The 9,714-nt window shown below is 34.2% G+C and overlaps 2 protein-coding genes across 2 annotated transcripts in view; both read right to left on the bottom strand.

Annotated features, from left to right (window-relative positions):
• Rab21 (RAS oncogene family member Rab21) overlaps positions 1–3,075 on the bottom strand; it is a 3,449-nt gene extending 374 nt beyond the window's left edge. The window contains exons 1-4 of the mRNA XM_018548013.1: positions 2,405–3,075; positions 1,840–2,007; positions 885–1,003; positions 1–799 (exon numbers count right to left, since the gene is read on the bottom strand). The exon at positions 1–799 is cut by the window's left edge and continues 374 nt beyond it. Coding sequence (XP_018403515.1) covers positions 517–799; positions 885–1,003; positions 1,840–2,007; positions 2,405–2,539 — 705 coding nt within the window. The 5' untranslated portion in view covers positions 2,540–3,075 and the 3' untranslated portion in view covers positions 1–516. The remainder of the gene's footprint in view (positions 800–884; positions 1,004–1,839; positions 2,008–2,404) is intronic.
• A 2,214-nt stretch (positions 3,076–5,289) lies between these two features.
• On the bottom strand, positions 5,290–8,758 carry ida (anaphase promoting complex subunit 5 ida). Its single transcript, XM_018548018.1, has 11 exons — positions 8,511–8,758; positions 8,350–8,399; positions 7,892–8,268; positions 7,654–7,810; positions 7,367–7,548; positions 7,122–7,238; positions 6,781–6,910; positions 6,392–6,694; positions 6,148–6,269; positions 5,789–6,059; positions 5,290–5,708 (listed from the first exon to the last, which is right to left on the bottom strand). Exons 1-11 carry the CDS (start codon positions 8,680–8,682, stop codon positions 5,337–5,339), a joined length of 2,253 nt encoding a protein of 750 aa, XP_018403520.1. The 5' UTR covers positions 8,683–8,758; the 3' UTR covers positions 5,290–5,336.
• Positions 8,759–9,714: the final 956 nt, after the last annotated feature.

The raw sequence follows: 9,714 nt of genomic DNA, 5'->3' as shown, positions 1-9,714 counted from the left end.
GAGATTCAGAAGTTCAAAACAGCTACAATAGATGGCAAAATTGATATTTCAGACTGCTTCATCATTATGAACGCATGATTTAAGTAATAGAAAAACACACACACACACACATGAAACAAAGTAGCCTTTGGAATGATTTATTAGAAAGAAGCAACATTATACGTTGCTTCGCGATTGCTGTGAATAAGGAATCATTTCAAAAGATAGATCTCGTCAAGACGACGAAAATACTTGAGAGGCAAATCTAGGAAAAGGAGGCTTATCCCACGATGTTCACAAAAGGCAATGAAAGGCTGCAGCTAAAAATATACATACATATATATATATAGTCATACACGTGCACACTCATACATATGTAACGCACTTGTCCCCTCGTATACATACAAGATGAAATATTTGTAATATGACAATCGACAGTAACTTGTCACACCTGAGATACGCCATCTTGTACATAATTTGTGGATTACTGAAATTAGACCTTGCATCTGCGATCGAACGTAAATTGATTTTAAAGATCTATGAAAAACTGCCGTTATCGCCGCTACCGCCGTTACCACCACTACTACTACTACCACCACCGCCACAGCAGAAACTTCTACTCGATTGAGTTTGTTCTGCCTTGTCCTCGACCATCACAACATTGCGACGCGTACTATTGGTCCTCGTGAGCGTGGACCTTTGCTCAGCCTCATCTGTACGTTGCATCATGCGTTGCGTCAAATCCAAAAACATCTCTTCGATGTTCTGGTTCAGCTTGGCGGATGTATGAAAATGCATAGCTCCTACCTGTTTGGCATACCTGAGGAAAGAAGGTTTGTTAGTGGTCGTGTACTACGTTTACTTGATAATAAATTAATATGAGAGAGAAGATTTGTCAAACTTACTCTTCGGCTTCTTCTACAGCAACATTCCTGTCCTTTTCTAGGTCCATTTTATTACCTGCTATCACTAAACAAATTTCGCTACCTAACATCTTCTTAAGCTCCTTCACCCAGTTCTTTACCTGATAACATCCACAAAGAATTCATCAAACATCAAAACGGAAATACTTTGCATATCTTATTTCATAGATGTTATTTGCAGGGAATGGAAGTAACTCGTTACTTATAACAAAGTTACAGTTACAAGTTACTTTTTTTGGTAACTTTACTGGTAACGAGTTACATTTTTTGAATAACGGTAACGAAATTTACAGTTACTTTTATCGTTACTTTGCATTTTGATTGGGTACGTTATTCTGTTATATAACAATTACATTACTTATTAATTACGATAGCTATAAATGTGATTGTAGAACATTGAGTGTTTTTATTTAATACAAGAGTAAAAGCTACATTTAGTTTACCTTAATTTAAATCGTATATATTTTGTTCCAATTAAGTTGTGTACAAAGCTTTACTCTGTACATTTCTGTGTTTTAATTATAGTGATATAATTTTCTTTCTATCTCAAAATATTTCATTTACAGCTAAAAGTATAGATTAAATAAAAATATAGCTGTATTATAATAAAGAGATTATGTGTATTTCTTAATTTTCTTTTTCATTTCTAACTTATATTGTGATTCAGATAGTTCTATACAATCTTATATAATCTTCTAGTTTTCTGTAAAGTATAAAAAAATTCCTATACATAGTGTCTGTGTTATACATGCTATATATTATATATATATTGCTTTTATTAACATTTAAACAAAATACACTGCAAAGTACATTTTTAGATCGATTTTAAAAAAGTAACGAAAAAGTAACAAAAAGTTATTTTTCGAGTAACGAGTAACTGTAACTAGTTACTTTTAAAAAGTAACTTTCCATTCCCCCTGGTTATTTGTAGTTGTACCTTTTGAAAGGTATCCTCATCCGTAATGTCATACACGAGAATGGCACCATTGGACATTCTGTAATAAATTGGTCCTAATGCGTGAAATTTCTCTTGTCCGGCAGTATCCCATATTGCCAAGTTTACTCTCTTCCCATTGATATTCAGTTTCTTATTCAGGAACGACGCCTGAAACATGAAATAAATCATCAAGATGTATTTCCGTAAGAAGAGGTTAAGGAAGCTCTCCTAATCCCACATTTATACATGTCACAAATTTTAATATTTATTAGTATCTCTATATCACAACTTGTTCTCTACGCAATTTACACAGCTCAAATAAAAAATATATTCTACCGATAAATACGCCGCAAAATAATTTCAAAAGAGCTCCTTTTTAAAAGTACAAATTCGAGTCTTATTAAAAAAAGCCTGGAAAACGAAGTTCTACGCAGCAAACAAAGATAGTTAAGGCAGGTCCATCGGGATGAAGAAAAAGAAGAAGATGGACAGACAATATCTTCGCCGCTTTAAAATTAATGATGTAAACGGGTAATAGATACTGTAGTATGAAAGGAGGACTCACCTGTAGCGTGGTGATGTGCTTGTCATTGAACTTGTCCTCGACGTAGCGAAGGGCGACCGAGGTCTTGCCGACGCATCCCTCGCCGAGCAAAACCACTTTGAAATTATATCCGGTGCCGACCACCGGGCTGGCCATAATCCCGATAATCCGTCCGGACCCGAACCAGAGTAGACCACACGAGACAGGTGAGACCGAGCTCTCGGCCGTCCAAGCCAGTCCAAGCCGTCTAAAAATGTCCCAGCGGGTGACGGGGAGTAGTCGGCGGGGGAGGGGGGAAGGGGTTAATTCACGCAGATTCACGTGGCCGCCTAGCACAACTCGCGGCCTCGGAGAGGATTCGGTTCGATTCGGTAGTCAAGTGAAGTCAGTCACGGATGCGCGCCAGCTGTCTGTTTGTCTCCGTCGCGTGCTCGTCCAATCCAATCGGCGACCACCGTCTCGACGCCGATGGCAATTGACGAATTAGCTGTCGTCGATTGAGGAAGGACGATGTCGTGGAACGCGGCGAAGATCAGCTGTTCCGTCCCGCCCCCGTGCCATTAGTGCCTAATTAGTGCCATTCCTCGTGTCACGATCGTCATAATACGTCACATGTTCGGCGCGTTTCTATCAGTTTCTATGGAATCCATGGGATCTACAGTTGCCTACAGTCGACTCGTACTCGTTCATACTCCGCACCGCGTTGATCGAGTTGATTCTAGCAATTCCAGTATATCCACTTTCTAAGGGTGCGTTCCAAAACTCAACTCTGTCTGTCCTGTCAACTCCGAGTATCTTTCATCCTTGTTGTTCGCCGAATGTTGAAAAAAGCTCGGAGTTGACAGTCGAATTTCGGAACGCGACCCAGTGCATTTTTTTGTGGGAACACGTGTGCAATCAGTGTTGCGCTTAGATAATTAAAAATGATAGTAATTTATCTAGATAAGATAAATGATACAAAAATGTATTTTAGATAAGATAAAGATAATTAATTTTACATTAATCTCTAGATAAAAGATAAAATTATAAAAATTTTTATCTAGATCATTTTTAAGATAATTTTGTTTTTAAGTAGTTATTATAGGTAGTAAAATGATTTAGGATACAAAAATATATTCATATTTTTATAAATATTTTATAAATATTTTATATACATATCGTATTTTATAAATCTTTATTTTTTAAAAATAAAAGTTTTTCGAATATATCATCTGATAAATGGTTTCTACGTAATTAATATTTGTTGTCCGCAACTAAAAAAACGTTCTACTGGCGCTAATGATGGCAATGACGTGTTGTATTTAAAAAAAAATTTGTTTAATATGTGGACATAAATTCAAAATATCTATTTCTTTTGATTTACTTTTTAAATATGAAAGTACTTCAATGTTGCTTCGAATGACTGGTGTCGAATTAATCCTATTTTTTTTTATCTATTGTCGCGAAAAAAATCCTCACTAATCATTACTACTAGACGTTGATTGTTTACATAGAAATTTCTTACAATACTCTTCTACAATCTTAGATAAATTGAAAAAGATAAGACTTTTTTAATCTAAGATAAGATGAAGATAGTCTATATTCTTAATAATCTAGATAAAGATAAGATAAAGCCGTTTCTACATCTAGATGATTATCTAAATAATTTTATCTAGATAACGGAAAACACTGTGTGCAATGTATGTGTTGCGTCCGCGAAACCTTGTCTACAAATTTGATTCGCTATTAACCTTATTAAGTCTACAAATTAATTGATTGAATAGCGAAATTAATTAATTAGAAATTAATAGAAAAGAAATAAGGACTCGTTATATAAAAGTAAACAATATGATGTCATCATCATATTGTTTATTTAATTAATTAGAGTTTGTAGAATTAATAAGGTTAATAGCTAATTTGATTGGACGTTAGTAGCGCACATATTATTACTGATTTAAACAAAGTTAAAATGTACCTATAATAAAAATATTTTGAATTATGTAAAACGCTATATTTGACGTGCCTAATATTTTTTGTGAATTTATAGTTTTCATTTCAAACAAATTGCGTGCCGAACATTTACCAAGTTTACTGAGGCTGACAGCTCCCTAAGATGCTTATTTGCAATAAATTGACGAGCAACAATATTAAATTGTTTGTCAATTTGTGTGTTTGAATATTACTAGTCTGCAGCTCAATTCGGTTTAGGACTGTTTCAAGATAAATGAAAAAACAGTTTCATGATAAATGTAATGTATAATTAGTGCACGATCTTGAAATTGTATGAATTTATAAGAAATATATGTTATTAGAAGATTAGACACAAAGAATTGCACTTTGATCGAAAATGGTGTTTTTCACTAATATGTACTTTAATCTTAGTGACTATTTTTACTTAATATTATATAAAATATGCATTTGTAATGTACTACATAATAACATAATAAAGTGTATTAATAATTTTGGCGCGCATTTAGGGATCTGCATACGTAGTATATAAATTCACACGAAAATTATATTAGAAACATCCAAGATCCAGCTTGACCATAAATAGCTTATTCTCATTGGTATTTAGTTTGGAACTCTACGGTCTAAATAAAATTTGATAAAGTGTATTAAAGTGTATTTGTTTCTATATTTATAATATAATATATTTAAACACACCTCTCTATCTATAGGTCTTTATGTTACTCTGTATGTACAACAATTTTTATGTACAACAATTTTTATGTACACTGACTGAATACATTCAATTGAATTTTTAACATTTAAGATAATTTAAATTACTAATTTAATAAATATATGAAAGGTATTACAATTTATCAGATCCTGTTTTCTTGCATTAAATGTTAAAAGATTGATGTATATGGGAGACATATTTTCCAAGCAAATTAAGCTAAATTTAATTTATACAAAAATGTCTTCTTTTCTACTTATATACACAACATTGTACAAAATTATACTTTCACGAATTTTAATACAAAATTAGATTGGTAGGAGTCGTTGGATATTGTTCATCCATTTGGCGAAATTCGAAAGCGCATTGATTTCTTTCAGGCAGGAGGTCAATCTCATTGTAAAAAACTGCTTGCAGATGCAAAGTGCTCTTAACTTTGGCAATGGCATTAACTTTCGTGAAGAGCTCCTGTGCTTTCGACAGGGTTTTTATTCCACTGAGAATCATGTTTTTCCGGGCTTCGAAAGGATTCTCTGGCGCTGAAGCTATCAGACACTTGCTATACAACATAAATCCCTTGCCCTGATCGTAACAGCCACCGTGACCTAAGACTGTAGGGATAGCTTCTTCCACCAAGTTCAAAGCCAACACAGGTAGACCCATTAACAACTGGATTAACAATTGGAGATGTATTGTTGCCGATAGTCGATTGAATTGTACAATTTTCTCATAAATTTCATAGAACTTACTTGTATATTGGCAAGATGCATCTTGACAAGTGCCTTGTAGTATGACAAATGATTCTGCTCGGCCAATTTCAATGCTGAACAAAGACGCATTATGCAATTAGTAGCAACTGCTGTCCCGTTGTCTGACAAGGAGGAGGCACATGTTATCTGACTAGAAAGAAGCAAGGCACGTATCACGTATGGCGGAGTCATGTGCGGATGCTTCTTGATAGCGCCAATGTACTCTAATCCTTTCGGATAATCGCCTTTCGCCAGGCAAACTTCTGCCAATCTGGAAATTTCATTAGATTGAAATACACATTTTCAAAAATTTCATTTATTTCTTTGGCGCACGCTCATAAAATAAAAATTCATTGTACTTAAGTTTGGATTCCAGCTGATCTAAGCTGGAGATATTCCTGGCTACTGCTTCTGCCTCGCCCCATTTTTCTTGTCGCAGCAGTTGCGTCAATATGTGCAATTGTTCGCTCAACATCCAGATCTACGATGCAATAAACTGAATGACGAATAGAGAAAACAAGAAGAATTTTTCCCTTTCCAATACTCTTTGAAAAGATTTTATTTGAATAAAGTTTCGTATTGCATTTGTAAAAGAGAGCACACCTTGTTACAAGGACTATTGGGAAATCTTTCCTTAGCATGTGCTAGTACAACGTCAGCGAGAACGTATTCACCGAACTCGATCAACATATTGGCGACAGTGACGATCGCTTGGCACGTGGACGGTCCGTTAAACATGTGCTGCTTCTTATCACCCGTATTGTGAAGAAGTAGTAGCTGGCCACAAAGGGAAGCCATCTCCATTTTCCCATAGTACGCCCACAATGCCGATTTCTCTGCGAAATTGATAGACATCAAGTCGGACATTGAATGTTGACAGTTTAACATGTCCGATTTCATCAGTATCTATATACAACATAAATTATAATTTTAAATATAAATTCGTGCATATACAAGTACATCAGATCGATATTTTAATTATTCTTCACTACCTCGAATACTAGAGGAGGATTCTTGGCTTCTAAGGCATAACTATGCGCGTGTGAAATAAGACTTAAGCCTGTGGTATGTGTAATTCCGAGTAGACTTGCTTTGCCAATCGAGCGTTCTATCAGAGATCCTCTGATAAAAGTAGAAAAGAATAAACGCAAAAAATCAATTAAATAAAAGCATATCTATATCATAAGATGTCCCGATCGACATCTTTCTACATATACATAATACATATATCGATTTAAGAACTTAATTTTAGATTATACACATATGCCAAAAAGTTTATACATATTTTAACATATTTGTATAATGGAAAGATGAAAAATCTCTTATGACTTACTTGTTCTCTTTACTGATTAAGTAGGACATCCAAGAATGCGCAAGCTGCAAACACACGTTGTCTCCAGTTTCCTGAGCTAATTTAATAGCTTCTTTCAAAGCATACAGTGCTACTTCCCTTCCAAAGAAAGCCACGATAATTACTTTGTTGGGAAAAAATTTGTAACGCTATGTACATATAAATAAACTGCAGGCCGAATTTCAAATTTGTCAATTAGATTGAGACAAGTAGACAAAATAGATTACTTGTGATTGAACTGGGCGTGTAAAACGGCCAAGTTGAGTGCCGCGTAACGGAAGGTACGAGATCGATCCTCGGGTGTGGATTGGTTCTCCAGAGGTGCCAGTCTATCAAAACAGTGATAGAGACTGTCTACCGCTCCACAAAAGTCGTTCACGCGGATGCAGTTTAAATAACTAAGATAATGCTAGAACAAAGACAAATCTATTCAGCTGCAAAAAAAAAGAGGAAATGTTTGTTTCTTCTTTTTATATTTATATTAATTTACATATATTCTATTGCGCATACTCACTGCATCTGCGTTGTAAGGATTAGACTTTAGAAGATCTTGTACAAGAGCTTGCAGCTTCACTGGTGGCAGTGCTTTATGCTCGTCGGTTTGTAAAGCGTGCGCTTGTTGTGCCACGAGTAATTCCGCTTGTCTTCCACCCCAAATTGTTTTTGCTTTACTGCAAAAAGCATCGACATTAACAAAATATTCTATATAATGTAAAACATTACATTACATATAATGTTCTATTGAAGCTTACTTATCCGGACCAAAAAAATCCTCTTGCTTAGAGATTGCAATGTCAGAGTTCTCTAGGCTATCAATTTTCTTTACAACATATTTCTCCATATCATTGTAGAGAGCAACCACTTGATCAAAGGCCAATTTTTCAAAGAAAATCAGCATTCTACGAACGTATAACCCAAGAACGGAATTTCTGCTTAATGCTGGTAAAGATAACGCATGATCCTTGGATTCCATTAATCGGCGAAGATTATCAAATAAATCTAACAGTTGATCGATTCCTTTCTCATGTATAGCTTCCAAATTTATTTCCAGTCGAACAGCAAACCGATTTAAGGTATATTCTGGCTCGTACAACATATTCAGTAGAGCATCAAATTCCATGTCTGCTGACTAAAAAATAATCGTGTTAAATATGTCATACAACCCAAAATGCTGCGCTCTCTCTCTCTCGCTCTCTCTCTCTCTTTTTACCTGAATTAACTTTAACGATGCTAAACAAAAGTTACGTCTTTCCATGATCGCTAGAAAATATTAAAAATATTAAGCTTGTTTGTATAAAGGAGTACAAAGAGTTGTTTTTTTTTTTTTTTTCAAATTTACAGTTAATAAAATATTGCATGATAGAAATGTACTTTTTGTGGTATCGTTACAATATTCTTTAATTAGAATGACAGTTGCTACTTTGTAAGGAGTTAAAGTCTCCTTCTGAATCTTCCTCACATTGCCATCGACGGTCACAAATTCCTTAGACATTCTGTTACATATGTCATTTATTGTGTATAGTCGATTATCATTCATAGACATTCTCGTAATGAATTAATGATCTGTAATCATTCGAATGACTTCTTTTTATTAGAGACCCTCTAATCAGAATCGCGAAATAACGTCAATAAGGTTAGGTCGGCGATACCATGGTCTGTTCTTTTTACCGAACTGGTACCACAGTATATACAGTAGCGCAACTCTCCCGATTTTATGTTGCCTAAAATGGAGTGCGCATGCGCGAAATAGGCGAAGTACTAGACTGTGCTCTTTCTCTTTTCATCCTTCTTTCGCTCTGTCAAAACGCACTAGATTAACCTAGATTTATTTGCGTCACACTCCAATGAATGCATTGAAGTGAGTAAGAACTATTGTAGGAGCATGTTGGAGAATGAGACACGAATAAATGTAAAATAATTAAGAAAAATATTAAATTATCTGAAAAATATATATTTATGTAGAAAAATATTATATAATTGTAAATTTGTAAATATATGCTATGTATATACATATTATCAGAAAGTTGATATAAAAAAAAATTTATAATATATATTATATATTATATATATAATGTGTGTGCAAAAAAATAAATATAAAATACAACAAATAAAAAATGTAATATATTTAGAAGATAATTTAAATTAATAAATAATATCATATACTGAAATAATTTTGATAATAATTATGCCAAGACATACTATATATTATATATATACTTATACAATAATACAAAAATATTGTATGTTAAAATATTAAAAAAGGGAAATTTTTTATTAATGAATTGTTTAAAGGGAACATTGAATAAAGAGAGAGCAATAAAGAAGGAGAAAATGAGATAGGGCAACCTATTTATTTCGCGCATGCGCATCGTTACTACATATACTGTGCTAGTGCGTTTTGACAGAGCGAAAGAAGGATGAAAAGAGAAAAAGCACAGTCTAGTACTTCGCCTATTTCGCGCATGCGCACTCCATTTTAGGCAACACTAACATCAAAGGTGCCGACAGAGAGTTGCGCTACTGTATATACTGTGCTGGTACACAGAGTGCAATAAGTTGAAGTAAAACACATGAA

Source organism: Cyphomyrmex costatus, unplaced genomic scaffold, assembly GCF_001594065.2.
Source record: "Cyphomyrmex costatus isolate MS0001 unplaced genomic scaffold, Ccosl1.0 scaffold696, whole genome shotgun sequence".
Classification (NCBI taxonomy): Eukaryota; Metazoa; Arthropoda; class Insecta; order Hymenoptera; family Formicidae; genus Cyphomyrmex; species Cyphomyrmex costatus.
This window is presented reverse-complemented; position numbering and strand designations above follow the sequence as displayed.

Excerpts from the sequence above, each read along its gene's own strand:
- ida (XM_018548018.1), bottom strand. The coding sequence starts at position 8,682 with ATGTCTATGAATGATAATCGACTATACACAATAAATGACATATGTAAC. Across the intron at positions 8,269-8,349 it reads CATCGTTAAAGTTAATTCAG|TCAGCAGACATGGAATTTGA; the intron begins GTAAAAAGAGAG and ends ATTATTTTTTAG. Across the intron at positions 6,270-6,391 it reads CCAATAGTCCTTGTAACAAG|ATCTGGATGTTGAGCGAACA; the intron begins GTGTGCTCTCTT and ends ATTGCATCGTAG.